This window comes from Periplaneta americana, chromosome 17 (genome assembly GCF_040183065.1).
Source record: "Periplaneta americana isolate PAMFEO1 chromosome 17, P.americana_PAMFEO1_priV1, whole genome shotgun sequence".
Lineage (NCBI taxonomy): Eukaryota > Metazoa > Arthropoda > Insecta > Blattodea > Blattidae > Periplaneta > Periplaneta americana.
In genome coordinates, this window is record NC_091133.1 from 66,976,445 (window position 1) to 66,994,545 (window position 18,101).

An 18,101-nucleotide genomic window follows, 5' to 3' on the forward strand; every position below is an offset into this window, starting at 1 on the left:
CGTTGAACGAGTGAGAGATTCTTTCATGCGTAGCCCCAAGAAATCTATTCGGAAGGCTAGTCGGGAATTAGCAATTCCAACGACGTCTGTGTGGAGAATTTTAAGGAGACGGATATGGAAGTACGCGATTGGTTAAACGATGTTGTACCCGATCGCTGGATTGGCCGAAAAGGGCCGAATGACAGAGCTTGTTTCGCATGGCCTCCATGTTCACCAGATCTTACGCCATGCGATTTTTGTCTTTGGGCATTCATAAAGAATCTTGTGTATGTACCTCTACTACCAGCTGGCCTACCAGACTTAAGACAGAGGATTGAAGCAGTTGTTGCAACAATTACTCCAGACACACTAATCAAGGTTTGGGAAGAACTCGCTTATAGACTCGATGTGCGCCGTGTGACGAATGGTGCTGACATTGAGGACTTGTAGCAAAACTGTTTGAGTTACCCTTTCATTTGGTGTAAATTATTTATAATTTTACGTTAAATGTAATAAATACTACAAAGCCTTAAAACCCCTATATTAATTTTAAAACACCCGGTATATTAAACGAAATAAATAAATTATAATTTCATTTACTGTTCTGTCCAAGGGCAGGTCTTTCACTGCAAACCCAACTTTCTCCAATCTTTCCTATTTTCTGCCTTCCTCTTTGTTTCCTCATATGATCCATATATCTTAATGTCGTCTATCATCTGATATCTTCTTCTACCCCGAACTCTTCTCCCGTTCTTAATTCCTTCCAGTGCAATAAATGAATATCAAGGTAAAATTATGCTTCGGTAAGTTAATGTTTTTTTGCAAATTCATACCATAATGTTTTTACCCATATAAACGTCAATTTGATTTATTCATTGTTACAATGAATTTTATGTAGATTATTCCAGCGAACTGAGAAAATTCAGAACTCTAAAAATGGATTTAGCTGTGGACGCTGCAATTTGTCCTCATTGTAGGAGCTTGTAAAAATGTTTGAAGATCCCTGCTCCGTGGAAGATAAAAAGTCTTGTGGTGGACCAAAGTCCGTAGAAAACTATGTGAATGCCGAGATGGTTTTACAAGATACCCATGAAATTAGACAAAATTCACAATGTGGAACATGCACTGTGAATGAAATTGCGATTCTATAGTAGATTAGCTTAAAATATGTTTTATTTAAATTCTTTAATCAGTTGCCGCTGATGTGCCGTTAATAACACGTACAGAATATATTGAAGTCCAAATGAGTCACCCATTCACGACGTCTTACTTATTTACAAATCGCCTTTAAAGAACCCGGAGGTTAATCGCCGCTTTCGTACAAGCCATTCAACAGTGTGGCATATTCTGAAAAATCGGTTTACATCTGAATAAACCGAGCCCTTTTTGAACAAAACTGTGTTGTTTATTTTCTTAAAGCTTATTTGTGACTAGTTGCAGGAAATGGGACCTAAAGTCGGATTTTTCATTTTTTTTTTTTTGTGGCTTCAAAAAGAGGATGAAATAATGAGGACTTAAAAAAATCATGGTTCTAGGTGCTATAGTTTTTAATTTTAATATGTGACTTATTGAATATTGATATTACATTATGTACTTTTCGAGAAAAATGCAAATTAAAGTTTTCATTTGTTTTCTTAGCAATTAAAATAAAGATTTAGGTATTTAAGAAGCACTGTGTAAATCTACGTCCTAGTTTAGCATGCAACAAAAGCCTACAGATAGCGCAAGATGTCAAAAAATAGAAATGCAGTTTTTACACCGCAAATTCGTTATTTTGTTCTCCTGTAAAATTTCCTTTCGCGACTTTAGGTCCCTTTTCGCCCAACGGGTCACATCTATACTAATAATAAATCTGTAGCCGAAATTTTTCTGGTAATTTTCGATTTTCCAAAAATAATTGGTCCTAACATATATAATTAACCACCCTGAAACCGAAAATCGCTTTTTTGAAATTTTTGTTTGTATGTCTGTCTGTCTGTCTGTATGTATGTTTGTTACCTTTTCACGCGATAATGGCTGAACGGATTTCGATGAAAATTGGAATATAAATTAAGTTCGTTGTAACTTAGAATTTAGGCTATATGGCATTCAAAATACATTATTTAAAAGGGGAGTTATAAGGAGGCCTGAATTAAATAAATCGAAATATCTCGCTTATTATTGATTTTTGTGAAAAATATTACATAACAAAAGTTTCTTTAAAAATAATGTGCGATAAGTTGTATTCCCTGAAAAATTTTGATAGGACTGATATTTTATGAGATAAATGAGTTTTAAAATTAAATTAACTGCCATCTAAGGCCGTGTAATGAATTAAAAACAGATGACTTCGTCTATAAGGGTCCTTGGACAGCAACAATCGAAAGCTATGAAAGATAGCCTACAGAGAATGTTTCTGTGTTTGTATGAAGTAATATCGGAAGCTAAATTAATCGATTTGTATAATTAATTATTATTTCACAATTTGAAAGTGTAGTTTCTCTAGATGGACATAATGCTATAATGTTATTACAGTAACTTCTGATATAATATAATATAATATAATATAATATAATATAATATAATATAATATAATACACTCAGGGACAAAAAAACCGGACACTTTAATATTTGCTGGTATTTTGCAAAACATTATCTTCTCATGCAATATTATGGTAGCCATCTGTTGTTATGGAGACGTGTATACATTGTTGATTGGTTTTTTGTTTTATAAACAAGCCATTACAACCAAATATTCCAATTTTGTTTTCGGAGTCTCAGCTATAACAATTTTGTCGCAACCATTTTGTGCTTCATTATCGTTATCATTCGTTATTTCTTTATTTTTACATTTTCTGAGTTTAAGTGGGGTTGTAACATTTGTCTTAAAACAAGATGCGACCTGAAGATGTGGCTCGAGCTGTAGCCCTTTACGATGATGGACGCAGTGTACGTTACATTGCAAATGTTATGAATATGGCTAGAAGCACAACCCATGATGCCATAAAACGGTATAGAGAGACCCTAGAATATACCAGAAGACCAGGTTCGGGTCGTCCAAGAGCTACAAATCCAAATGAAGACAGGTATATGGTGTTGAGAGTTCTTAGGGAGCGCAACCTGCCAGCTACTAGTATAGCCCAGCAGTTTGTTAACATGTATGGACGCCCAATTTCGGCCAAAACAATTAGAAGGAGGTTGAAAGCAAGTGGACTGATATCAAGTAGACCTGCAACTGGTCCCAGAATTCTCAGGATGCATCGAGTTGAACGACTGCGTTTTGCAAATGATCACAGGGATTGGAGAAATGGACAGTGGAGCTGTGTTCTGTTCACCGATGAGTCCCGTTTCAATCTGCTCACCTGATGGACGTGAAAGAGTTTGGAGAAGGAGGGGAGAACGATTTTCACAGTGTTGCATTTCCGAAAATGTGTCGTATGGAGGTGGTGGAGTGATGGTTTGGGCAGGAGTGTGTACGGATGCTCGTACAGAGTTGGTTTTTGTTGAAAATGGAAGACTAACAGCTGATAGGTATATAAATGAATGTTTAGCTGATCATGTTGTGCCATTTGGCCAATTTGTAGGCGATAATTTTGTTTTAATGCATGATAATGCACGGCCGCATATTGCCCATGCGGTCGGAGATTATCTCCAAGAAGTGGGAATCCATGTTCTTCCATGGCCAGCAAGGAGTCCAGACATGAACCCAATTGAACACGTGTGGAACATGCTGGGACGGCGTGTTAAGAATAGACGACCGAGACCAGAATCGTTACAAGAGTTGAGGCGAGCATTTGGCGAAGAATGGGAACTTATTCCTCAAGAAGACATTGAAAACCAAATTGAGAGCATGCCAAGACGTATGGATGCAGTTATTCAAGCCAGAGGGGGTAATACCCGTTACTAAAAAGAGTTTTTAATGTTTAATGCACCATAAAATGAAAAAACAGTTAGACCAAACGATGCCATAGTTATACGTCCTTTGTAATTTTTTATAAATTTTCTCATCAGAGATTTTTTTCTCAAATGTTGTCGTATAAGGTGCTAAATGAAACATTATTTTGTTTAAATGGGTTTTGTTTCATTTTGAAATAATTGGCAACAAAATACAAGCAAATATAGAAGTGTCCGTTTTTTTTGTCCCTGAGTGTATAATATAATATAATATAATATAATATAATATAATATAATATAATATAATATAATATGTAATATTATATAATATAATTTAAGTTATTTGAAGGGTTCACAACCATAGTGGATCAAGCGCCATTTACTGAATACGTAGAAAAGAAGAGTTAAAATTAAGTTATTACCATAATTCAATGGAAACCTATAACAAGTAAAATAAAATGTAGCCTACACATTAAATCTAAATCATGTCAATCTTCATTAAACTATGGTTGCATGTAATAAAAATTAAGAAACAGATTAAATGAATTGTCATTGCACCAAATGAGTGTCTCTGGACCAAAATGAGCGCATTTTAATTATTTGGATGCAATTTAAATTAAGTAACATATTAAACGATTTATACTCCTATCAAACACGAATGTTCCCTGGATCAAACGTCCTATTTTAATTATGTAATTACTTTATATTTATTTCTAACGGGTGCAGCGGAGCGCACGGGTACGGCTAGTTTTTAATAAAGTTTGAAGGTTTTCAAATCTTCCTTGACTTTTGAATAACCTAAGAGTACATATTAGACATTTGAAAATTTCGTGTCTTACACTTAAATTACAGACTTAATTGTGTCTCATTTTGTTTGTTAGTATAAATGGCGGTACACTTAACGTCCCAGAAACTGTCTATTTTTTCATAGACATAGGCTATCCTAATATTTAAAATTATTAATAAATTATTGCTGTTTAAATCATTCTAAGTAACTTAAATTAGTAATATATCTCATGACCTTTGTGCAAAAAAAAATATATACTGGTTTATATCGGTTAAAATTTCCGATAACTGTGTTTTTATACTGTTGATGCCGCATGTGTGGATGTTACTCGCGATTACCGGCCTCTCGTGTCCATGGGAGAATTATTACATCATCAGAGTTATTACTATCGGCGTTGGACAGAAAGCAGGGAGTGGAATTTCCAAGATAAAGGACATGTAGCAGTGTATTCAATACCATTTGCAAAAATCAATAACTTTCATTGATCCCGGATCCATTTGTGACTAATATAACCCTTAGGGATTGTAATGAATTAACGCACCTGCAACATTTCAATGGAATTGACACTGAAAGATTCTGTCAATTCCAAACACCATGCTACCATTTCAATTATTGAGTTCCTACTGCCAATACATAGCTATGTAGGCCTACATTTCCTTAAATTAAAGCAAGCATTAGAATGTTTAGGCAAATTTTTGTACTTTGAAAGAGGGATAACAATCTGTAGAAGAAATGACTTTATGAAATTGTTAAAGAGCAGATTCCGAATATGCAGAATGAAGGCACAAAATGTAGTTGAAAATACCGCAATATGAACAACTATTCCAGTATATTGATTGTTCCTAGCGAAGTCACAAGTTATGGTATAGTAAAGCCAGTTTGTTGTAACATGTAAATAAAAATCTTCTTTGTCTGTGGTTCAGAGCTAGCGCGCTGGTCTCCCGCACAGGCTTTCTTAATTCGATTCGTGATGGAATTAATTAATTAAATTATTTATTTATTTATTTATTTATTTATTTATTTATTTATTTATTTATTTATTTATTTATTTATTTATTTATTTATGTATTTATTTATTTAATTAATTAATTAATTTATTTATTTATTTCTTATTTTGCTAATAATTGTAACATAAAATATAATATAAACACAAAAACTTTAGCTCACCCCTGAAAGAGTAGAACTCGTGCTCAGGGGATTCCTGAATTGAAATTAAGAAGTATATAATACAATTTGTCTTACGTCTAGTATCCAATAAGAATATATAAATTTAAATTTCCAATTTTTCAATTTTTATAAAATCCATACGTAACTTTTTAAATTTAATACTAGAACTATTAGAATTGACATGATTAGGATATTTAAATATAAATATTGAATCGTGAATTGCAGAAAACCCACATGTTCATTTCAATAAATGTTTCAGGAGACACAAAAAACTGATTATCTAGAATATCGTTTGGATTTGAATGACAAATTTTATTAAAGCATATTGGTAAGTTCTAGTGTTTGAGATAAATCAACTTTAATTTTTTTCTTTAGTATTTTCAGAAAAGAAATATGAATTATGTGGACATGGCATGACTATTAACAATGATTTTAATTTTTTAAAACAGTTTTTAGGTAAATAAGACGGAGAAGAACAGTTTTTTCATCTTATAAAGAAATTTAAATATATATTTAAGCCAAGAATTTGAAAAAGTATACAAGCATACAGAAATTCAAAATTATGTAAACAACATATTGAATTCTTCGAATTTCTTAAATCTTAGAAAAAACGAACAAAAGCTAAATGAAAGTTTGTTTAATTTCTAAAAATTCCACATGTCTCGGATTTGTAGTGTTCCAGAAATTTCCAGTAATTCACTGTAGCTTATAGCCGCTGTGAAATGTACATTGAGTACTGAAGATGTGGGATTTCTGCATCACTTTAAATACAATGTATGAGTATTACGACCATATGAAAAAGAGAATTTGAGAAAAATTGGGAGATCTCGATTTGTGTATTTTTAATAAAGTTTAATGAAATGAGGATTTCAAGCTTTAGAAATGAAATCCTAATAACAGATAGCCTAAAATAATTTCATATTTATTTAAAAAGAAATTGTGTAGCTGAAAATTCTAGTTGACTCTCTTTGCTTACTAAGAAATTAGCATTTTTCACGTGTTTTATAGAATTACAGAGATGTTTTAGTTATTGAGGTTTTAATTCCTTAAATTTTATCTGTATTTTTTCTCATTTTATTATGAAATGTTGACTTGAAAATTCTTCTATAAGCACATTCGGTTTTAAAATACGTTACGTTGCTTGTTGCAGCATAATAAAACTGCACTACACGTAAGATAAGTAACTTCACTCGTTAACTACCACATTGTTCACTTGAGAAGATACTTCAGTATTTTTTACAGTGAAACGAGACTGTACACTCACTCCTCCCGCTGACGTCATTTATTCTAAGTCGCGTCATAGTTAAGCTGATATCTTGTTCACGAAGGAATTGTTCCATCTCTACTTATGATACTAGTCTGAAAATCTGAGGATGGAAGGTGAAGCATAAATTAATTAATGATTCAATGAAACTGACAGTGAAATGTTTCTAAGTTCCAGATATCAGGGTACCATATCAGTTACTGAGATCATGCTAATACGAATATATCGGAAATATGTATCGATTCAGAATTTGAACGAAGCCTGTGTTCGGTTATTTTTTTACATTCTTGTTTAACAAAACTCAATTTCTCCTTAAGAAATGTTTGTACCATTCGTGCAGTGAGATTAGGATGGCCACTCCATATACTGTGTATATCATTCCTGCAATCTTTATTTAATTCATAATTCATTGCATTGAACTACAGACCTACAAACGTAAATGAGGAAGAAGACTAGGCCAGCTCAGTACAGTATTTATTCAACTGTACAGTAAGATGACGAGAACAATTCAGACGAAGTCGGAACGGAAAATGTCTCTTACTAGGTTATTTAACGACGCTGTATCATTTACTAGGTTCCTTAGCGCCGATTAAATTGGTGATAGCGGAAATGTATTTGTCATGATGGGGTCAAGGATTCGTCATGTATTACCTGACATTCGCAATATAGTTGAGGAAAATCTCGAAAAAAAAAAGCAGATATTCAGCCTAAGGTGGGAATCGAACTCATCTCCTAGCACAGCTTCGGATCGGCAGCCAAAAACTTTTCTTTATTGCTCTTTCAGTGCGATTGGTGCAGCGTCCATATCCATGTTTCGAAAAAGATATTTGTGATTTAATAACTTTAACCTCTAGCATCTGAATTAGTAAGGTCCGGTAATTATTTCATAAATACCGTGGAATAACATACAGTAAATGTCTGTGAGTTCCAAAATAGAAGTGTCAGCTGGAACCAAGAAAATTGCATTTGATTTATTAAGGCTAGTTCACAATAAATCGGCAACGGAAACGACAGCGAGAACGACAACGGAAAAAATGTTGAAATAAATGTATTTAACTTTGTTTTCGTTCCCGTTCTCGTTGTCGTTTCCGTTACCAGTTTATTGTGGACCAGCCTTAAGTCCCCTTTCAGGTGAGGGCACGGACTGGGACTGTCCTCACACGTAGGCCGATCGAATACATCGTACTATCCGGATTGAATGGTGCATGCTCTAAGGCCCTCCGCGCTACAGATTCCTGGTCCCACGAGTTAAGGCTGGTTCACAATAAACGGGGAACGGAAAGGACAACGAGAACGAGAACGGAATATATTGTTAACATGAATGCATTTAAATGTGAGCATTCACAATTAACTTTCACGTTCCCGTTTCCGTTCCTGGATGCGGCAAAGTTCTCACATTTAAATACATTTATTTTAAAAATATTTCCGTTCTCGATCTTGTTGTCGTTTCCGTTCCGGTTTATTGTGGACCAGCCTTTACCATGAGCCCATTGGCAACACTCCATAGCACTACCACCAACAACGAATGACAACATATTCACGGAGTCGAAGTTCGATGCCGGCCCGCAGCCAAATCTGCATGAGGTCAAGCTTGAAACATAGGAAATAAATGGAGATGATAAACGAGGGAAAGTGTAATTGTGTAGCGAAATGAATTCGAGGTCCAACGCCAAAAGTTACCGAGCAATTCTGTTTCAATAGGTTGAGGGAAACCACAAAAAAACCCAATCTTGCAACTTGTTCCAACCAGGATGTGAACCCGGACCCACTCGTTTTACGGTCAAATGTACTATGTACATATCGATAATAACTGAACATGCTGACTGTGATAGGAAAATACACTCTCTCGTTTATTTATGACCATAGCAATAGAGTAGGAAATTTTACGTGACAAACTCTTACAGTAGTTTGATATATCACTGAAACAACGATATCGTCACCAATCGGCACAAATATTCCAATAAAAGCCTTCATTATCTTAAGTAGGTCTACAATACGACACTACTCTCGAAAAGAGGTTATTTTTACACAATTTCATAAGAATACAACATGATAAATTTTACAGATATCCGTCGGGCCATAGTGGCGATCAGTCAACAAATTGTCGTAATGATGCAATACTTTTACCGATCAAAATTGTAATGTCTCACATCGCTGAAAAGGTCTGAATGGCCTTAATAATACATCAGACTGTCTCATAACAGCAATTTGGTGCGGAACATTGGCAATATGGGACGTTTTATTCGTTACCTGCAGAACCAACAGAGTGAAAATAAAGGGTCCATTACTTTGTATTAGGAGATATTCATAAAGCCAACAAGCCGTAATCAGATAATACTTACACAATAACAGTGAATCTACAATTTTGTACCCAGTGAACAAGAATGTAAGGACAATAATGACACTGAAAAATGTTTAATAGATAGCCATTTCACACAACTATGAGTAGGAGGATGTAGCATATTTGTATGCCTGTAATTCATATTCACGTTAAGGGGCTTATTTTTCAATAGCTCTGGACAAAAGAATACGCAGTGTGAATCTAAGATCTGAAATGACCTTATTTTATGACTGATATGCTAGGTTAATACAGTTGTTCCCTTTTATTATAACAGAAAAAAATCTGTAGAGAAAAATGGAACGAAAAATATTGCAAGTGACGCTAAAAACCGAATTCGCAATATGGACCTCAGGAAGAACACGGACATGAAAGGACGCAGTGCAGGTTGCATACGAACTCGAATGGAAATGGGGAGGTCACGTAGCTAGGATGCGTGACACCCAGTGGATATACAGAGTGACCATGTGGGATCCCAGGATAGGGAAGTGGAATGCAGGAAGACAGAGAAACCAGATAGACGGATACATTCACACAGAGAGCGGGGAAACAGTGGAGAGGCGTGCAAAAAGCAGATCAACGTGGAAAAAACTGTCGAAGGTAACGTCAATCGGTGAAAAATGAAATGTGTTCTAAAGTACCAGCAGCAACGCGAATGAATCGGTGAATGGTGAAATAATGCGCGGCAGAATCAGTGAATAGTGACCATGAACCAGTGAAAGTGCTTCATACCCAACACGAGAGTCGATGAACAAGAGAACAAGGTCGAACACTCTCTAGGCTAGCTCACCTAAAGAGTGAATCAGAGCTACCCTGCCTACGTGGAGGAAGCCTTAGCCCTCGAGGGATGTCATAGGCCAAATTCTAAATTATAATAGCAATAAATCAACCAATTACGCACATAATTGTAACACTCCACCATCTTCAAAGACGTTATATTTCATACAACTTTGAGATAATTTCAAAAAGGATTGCCAGATTGTGACGAATACTAGTCGCCGATTTGCGAGTTTTATGTAGCCTAAAGTCGTCTTAAAGGAAACTAATAATAATCACCGTAGTTCTGTAGCTGAATAAAATGCAATGAAATTATCTGGCATATTTATTTACGTGTTTGAATTGTATATGCGGTTATCCTATAAAGTGCTAAACCTGCATGTATTTTTTTACATATGTTTGTAACTAGAAACTTAGGAGCATTAGAACAACACTAAACATTTTCAAGTAGACTACATATAACTTTGTATTTTGGGTAACAAATTATGAGCATCGAGAGTTGTACCTTTTCCTATTTGCCATTGAATATTAAAATATTAAGTTTAATTAGATTGGTTCAATGGAAGATGAGTAGTTTCATACATGTAGGAAGACACACAGAGAGCAAAGCAGATGGACGGACAGATGGACTATGAAGGTCTATGAAGTATTTCGAACTCTCCTAAGACCAAAAACACAAAATTTTGATAGAGACAGCCTCCCAGATCATCTAAGAAGGACAACAAGCGAAAGCAGGGAGAACTCTCCCAAAAGTACAGTGTCGAAATCTCCCAGAGTTACACTTTCATTCAAAAGATGACAGTGAGCTATTATTAGGCCTATTAATTAGCTAATTTTTTATGCTTAATCAGCAGTCGGAAGACTGGCTGGACCTTCATAAGTGACACCAATAAGGCATCACTCATCAGAAAACTAACAAGGATACATTTTCATGAGAGCAGAAATAAAGTTATTTTTTATACATCTTGATTACACAACTTTTAACACTGTATCACTTCGGAATCTGTATGATAAGAACTTTCTTGTGTTAAATTTTAACGTACCTTGTTAACATGTTTCGACCTATTTTCGGTCATCTTCGGAACTGGTCGTTGTTGATCTTGGCGCCTCTTGTTTCCTGTGTGGGTGCGTTCGTAGTGTAGAGTCAAAGAGTGTATGTGTTTTGAAATTGAGTTGTGTGTTGAGAATATCGTTGGGGTGTGTTTTCGTGTGTCTGTATATTTCATATTTTTCTATTGTGTTGAGTTTCTGGCTTTTTGGTTTGATGTGCAGTATTTCCATGTCTGTGTTGATGTCTCTGTATGTGTGGTTGGCATTTGTGATGTGTTCTGCATATGTGGAGGTGTTTTGTAATTTTGTTATGGGTATGATGTGTCCTTTGTAACGTGTTTGAAATGATCTGTCTGTCTGTCTTTCCTATGTAGAAGTTGTTGCAGGTGTTACATTTCAGTTTGTATACGCCTATGTGGTTGTATTTTTATAATACGTAAGACAAAACAAAACCACAAAAAACAGAAGAATACAACACAAACACAAGAACACAAAAAATACATCATACTAACATACGAAAACAAAACACACATAAAATTGCAACTTTATTCAAGAAATTAAACTACAACATCGCAACAGAACAAATAACACTCTACAAAAACATCTCAACACACAAACAACACAAACAAACAAATACAACCACACAGGTGTATACAAACTCAAATGTAACACCTGCAACAACTTCTACATAGGACAGACAGGCAGATCATTTCAAACACGTTACAAAGTACACATCACACCCATAACAAAATTACAAAACACCTCCACATATGCAGAACACATCACAAATGCCAACCACACCTACAGGGATATCAACACAGACATGGAAATACTGCACATCGAACCAAAAAAGCCAGAAACTCTACACACTAGAACAATATGAAATATACAGACACACGAAAACACACACCAACAATATTCTCAACACACAATTCAATTTCAAAACACATACACTCTTTGACTCTACACTACGAACGCACCCACACAGGAAACAAGAGGCGCCAAGACCAACAACGACCAGTTCCGAAGATGACCGAAAATAGGTCGAAACCTGTTAACAAGGTACGTTAAAATTTAACACAAGAAAGTTCTTATCATACGTATTTTTTATATTAAGTTAAGTATAAATAATACCATATTATTTTAAATATGCACCAATTTTTCTTTAATGCGGTACAGGGATAAAGAATGGTGACTGTAGAAAGCTATCGCTGAAAGTAGAATTTTTTCCAAAAGTATCGAATCTTTTTACTAAAATTATTGATTCCCGGCGATACTCCTAACGTACTTACTTACTTACTTACTTAGTTACTTACTTACTTACTTACTGGCTTTTAAGGAACCCGGAGGTTCATTTCCGCCCTCTCATAAGCCCACCATTGGTCCCTATCCTGAGCAAGATTAATCCATTCCCTACCAACATATCCCACCTCCCTCAAATCCATTTTAATATTTTCTTCTCACCTACGTGTCGGCCTCCCTAAAGGTATTTTTCCCTCTGGCATTCCAACTAACACCCTATATGCATTTCTGGATTCGGCCATACGTGCTACATGTCCTGCCCATCTCAAACGTCTGGATTTTATGTTCCTAATTATGTCAGGTGAAGAACACAATGCGTGAAGCTCTCCGTTGTGTAACTTTCTCCATTCTCCTGTAACTTCATCCCTCTTAGCCCCAAATATTTTTCTAAGCACCTTATTCTCAAACACCCTTAATCTCTGTTCCTCTCTCAAAGTGAGAGTTCAAGCTTCTAAACCATACAGAACAACCGGTAATATAACTGTTTTATAAATTCTAACGTTCAGATTTTTTGACAGCAGACTAGATGGCAAAAGCTTCTCAACCGAATAATAACACGCATTTCCTATATTTATTCTGCGTTTAATTTGCTCCCGAGTGTCATTTATATTTGTTACTGTTGCTCCAAGATATTTGAATTTCCCACCTCTTCGAAAGATTAATCTCCAATTTTTATAGTACAATATTCTGGTCACGAGACATAATCATATACTTAGTCTTTTCGGGATTTACTTCCAACCCTATCGCTTTACTTGCGATACTCCTAACACTATCAATAATTCTATTAACGTTTCAAAAGTATCTAGTGTACACCTGTGTATTCAGATTTCGAACTGTACTTCAGGAGATACAGGTCCTTGTCTACATTTATAGAGATGACAGCGCTATAGGTGTGACATATTTGCATTACAATAACATCCTGAATACATATCAATATGCCGAGGATCCCTGTTACAACTACATGGGACTAACTCGGGTTTAGGCAACTGCTGTTTAGTGTCATTTCGTCGGGAAAAGTTATCAGTGCCGGCCGTCACATCGTGAATCCCCGGGAAATCCCCGGCATGACTGCGAGACGCCCAGCTTTAGAGTCCCACCTGTTCACAAGCCACCGGTAAGCCGTAGACCATAATGGACGGCCCACGTGCAGCGAGGTGAACCAGCGGCACATATAAGCAGAGACATCGCCCACCACCATATAGCCTGCACACAAACTCATCATCCTGGTCCGGGTCGCGCCCGTACTCCACCTCTCGGCTATAAACCAATACGTACACACGATTTCTGATACAAAGCTCTATATTTCCGAGATGGAATGATTACTGTCTTCACAATAATATATAGTCGTTTTCCTGCAATAACTCACATGTGACATATTTATCGATTTTCAGATTTTTGCTCTATTATAGTACATTATGCAACGAGCCTATAATGATAGTAATTAAGACGCGAGTTCGTTTCATAACTTTCATACGAGCGTCTTAATTACCATTATAGGCAAGTTTCATACGACTTTTTATGCTCGACCATATTTCTAACTTGAAATTATTCAGAAGTATTAATTTTATTCGTATCTAACTGAAGAGCGGAAGTGACCTTGTGCATACATCGTAAATTGTGAGATGTGCGCAGACGCGAAAGTATCGATTTTTTTCCGAGGAGCAATAATGTCATTGACCTTGATATAATTTAGAAAATAACATGAACTAATTTTAATATAACCTGGAAATTGAATTAGAATTGAAAAACGAGATGACAAATTGAATTTATTTGAATATTATTTACAATTAACGCTAATTATTATAGTAACAGAACATAACCTTCTGCGACAGTATTGGTTTTCCAGCCTCCGTGACGTTTCCCTCGTTGTCTTTCGATTGCATATCCGAGAATAATCGAAAACCTGAACTTTAATGAATATGTGTACTTTAATGACATGCATTAAAGGACTGCTACCAGGTGTATAATTACTACATTTCGGCATGTTCGAGCATAAAATAACTTAAATAGTGATGCAGTAAATAATAAAATCTCCTATATGTAATTATTGTGGGATTAGTGAGGGGGATGTTGATAAAAAGTCATCTTCTTATTTTTCACATTAGGAAGATGCGTAATAATGTATAAATCTTTCTATGTTAATATAAACGTAAAAAAGTAATTTATATATTGCATTTTTGACGTTTTTGGACTAATAGGTCATTTTTATATTTTTTCGGCATTTTTTGGTCATTTTTAATACTTTGAATAACTTTTAGATCATTTGGAATGCATTTTACTTTCATCTTTACCGATAGGTCTTTAAATCATTTTTAACCAAATAGGTCAGTACTGAATAACTGAATAACAGTGAAGTTTGAGTTTTATAGTTTGGAACAGACTCTAACGTCCATCCCTCATTCCACTGAAGGCTTCACTTTACACAACGGAAGTAATATAAAATTCTTGACAGCAGCTTAGTTTAAGTGAGGACTTCGACCGCTACTGTTCTTTTGTCGAAACGAGGGTGTCCTTAGAATTTATGTTTGGAAGGGGGGAAACTTTCACCATGTCCTGGACAGGACGTTGTGTCCCCAACATAGTTCGGAAGGGGTGCAATACAATAGTAGACAGTATTTTTAACAAAAAGATTGCAAGTATAGGCGTTGCGCACAAAATTTGTTTTGTCATTCACACTTCCTCATCTGGAAGATCTGGTAACAAAAGTGAAGCGCGGAAGGAAGAGGAGACGGAGAATGAAGGCACTGACATGGACCACCCCTGATTGAAACACATTGTAAACCCCCATTAAAATCTATAATTTTCCCTTAAAACCTCATTTTGTTGCATGTTCTTTTCCATTATCTCAGCCAAATTCTCTTCGAGATTTGCAGGGCAGTCATTGAAACAAGGTGACTAATTTTTAAGAAGTTGTGGTGCGAGTACGATGAATAATACTTAAATGTCATTTTCTTTTAATTTTATGTCACTTTTCCATTAGTTTAAGGGCATTTTAATTATCATTTTACTAGGGTTTTAGGTCATCAACATCCGCCCCCTAGTAATTATATTTCTTTCTTTCGAAAATGTGAGAATTCTCATTCCCCTATGTACGGCTGCCATAGGATGAATAAATGTGTTTTTTCTTCCTACTGAAAAATAGTATAATTTGTGTATAGGAGTTATTGCAGGAACAACGACGATATATTTTTTTCTCATCCTCTTCCTTTCTTCTTACATCAATCATCTTTTTTCTACACTTCTACCATTCACAAAATTATTATTATTCTTTTTTCACTGAAATGAAACGCACATTTTCACATCTTCGTTTGCAAAATTCGTGCATAATTCTACGTAAAAGTAGTGCTCAAAATAACGTAAGTTATGGTTTATTTAACGACGCTCGCAACTGCGGAGGTTATATCAGCTTCGCCGGTGTGCCGGAATTTTGTCTCGCACGAGTTCTTTCACATGCCAGTAAATCTACTGACATGAGCCTGACGCATTTAAGCACACTATATCCGCAATATGCGGAACCAGAATCGCGCAAGTGAAGTGGGTAGGCATTAGACACACACACATTAATTGAAACAAAAGAAATGATCTGCGGAACATACTGAGTGTTTTACGTCGTTAACTTTTCCCTGATGTGAGACTGTTGATTGTTTCAGGTGAGAAGCTGCTGGAGAGCAGTAAGTACGAGATAGTGGAGATTCCAATCAACGACTACTCGCTGCACATGAACCTCAAGATCCTCAATGTACAGAAACACGATTTTGGGGGCTATGTATGCGCGTCTGTGAATGCCCTCGGAAAGGTTGAAGGAGGCGTCAGACTTCAGGGTAAGTATAAGCATTCTAATCCACAATTATAATTGTTTAATTATTTGAGAGTTGAGAGTCCATGTTCATTCAGTTGTAGTATTGTTTTTCAATATTGCAATTTTGTTTTATGAAATGCAGAATTTGGAACTTGTCGGAACTCTTTACAATTTCCTCAGGAAAATAGGTCAGTTCCTAAGACACATTGCAATCTTTATATATACTGACCGTCAGTTACATAGCCTGTCCGATCAAACCGCTTCTGCGCATATACAGTTACGTAATCTCGCGACTATTATTTTTACAATAATTTAATAATTCGCTAAGCGCTGTAGTAACAAATTCGGTTATAATCTGCATGTAGGAATTTGTGTGTAATTTCTATGATTTCTTTGTAAAGACTTACAATTTTATACTTGGTCTTATATAAAATGCATTTTATATTATAAATAATATTATTACTAATTTAAATAATAGTATATTGCTCAATATTGAACCACCAACAACTGATGTCGATATTTTAGTGTCCAGCAACTGGGTAACTCTGATTGGTTTCCGAGATCATGTGACAGTAAGTGCGTAGAAATACTTCAAACTGAGTCATCCTCGTACCTGAGCGATACTGTAGGAGAATTATGCTACTCTGTTAAATTTTATGTCCAGAACTGCTGAAAATCGGGAAAAGGAATTTCGAGTGCAGTGTTTTCTTTTATTTTTTGTGATCATTGGTCATGTTATACTCTCAAATAAATACATCGTGAAGTTTTAATTGTTAATTCTAATAATTCTTGATGTTTGGCCACTGATTTCCATAAATAACAAGTTTTCTAATTTTTATATATATATTGAATTCCTTCAATCATATTTTTTTATTACTGTATATTGGTGCAGTTAAAAATGTCTGTAAATAAAGAAATGCTTGGCACAAATGGAATATAATGAGTTCAATGAACAGAGAAGACAAAAACACTTTGAGAAAACAATAGAAACAAATATATACCCTATTTTTATATACGATAACAATGATATTAATAATTATGACCATGATGATCATGATGATATAGACATATTCTCATCAAGTAAAGGAATATATGACATGTTTAAGAAGTTGTAAACATAAAGAAGTTCCAACGGGTGGATATATATCGTGCTTACTTTCCCTTAAAAAAATTGTGGTGTGGTGGTAATAATGGTAAGAGTGTTGGCGTTGGTGTTTGATTGTGGTAGCAGTTATTGTTGATTAATAGTTGTGAAATGCCTAAAAACTGTCTGTTTTTTTTTAAGAAATTGGATTATACGATTATGTGTGTAAGACGAAAGAAATATCTTATTGTGAAAGTAAGTTTAAGGCCGTAATCTAAAAAAAATCCAATCCTTGGTTTTTTGGTGGGAATGAATTCTATTATTATTAATTTATTACTATGATGGCGACGGATATGAAATGAGTGATTGTTGATAATGGTAGATTGTACTTGTTGGGTTGAGGTAATAAGAGGATTTTATTGTAGAAAACTACTTGCCATAACTGAAATTGACTACAGGCAACGAGAATATTTTTGATGCCAAAACATACTAAGCCAAGTAATGCATAGTCTTAAATTATGATGGCGAAGGTGAGGGAGTAATCGCCATTGGTGTTTTGAGATGATTTTGAACTTTTTTTTTTTGTAAGTGGTTTGCTATGATAATTGGTGACTTTTTATATATTCTACATACATCTATAATTTAGAATGATTTAGTGAATTTAGTTTACAATGAATAATG

At 35.1% G+C, this 18,101-nt stretch overlaps 1 protein-coding gene across 1 annotated transcript in view; it reads left to right on the forward strand.

Moving 5' to 3' along the window:
* LOC138693303 (lachesin-like) overlaps positions 1-18,101 on the forward strand; it is a 1,195,137-nt gene that overhangs the window by 1,151,770 nt on the left and 25,266 nt on the right. Inside the window, exon 9 of the mRNA XM_069817176.1 lies at positions 16,188-16,358. Within this exon, the coding sequence (XP_069673277.1) occupies positions 16,188-16,358 (171 nt within the window). The remainder of the gene's footprint in view (positions 1-16,187; positions 16,359-18,101) is intronic.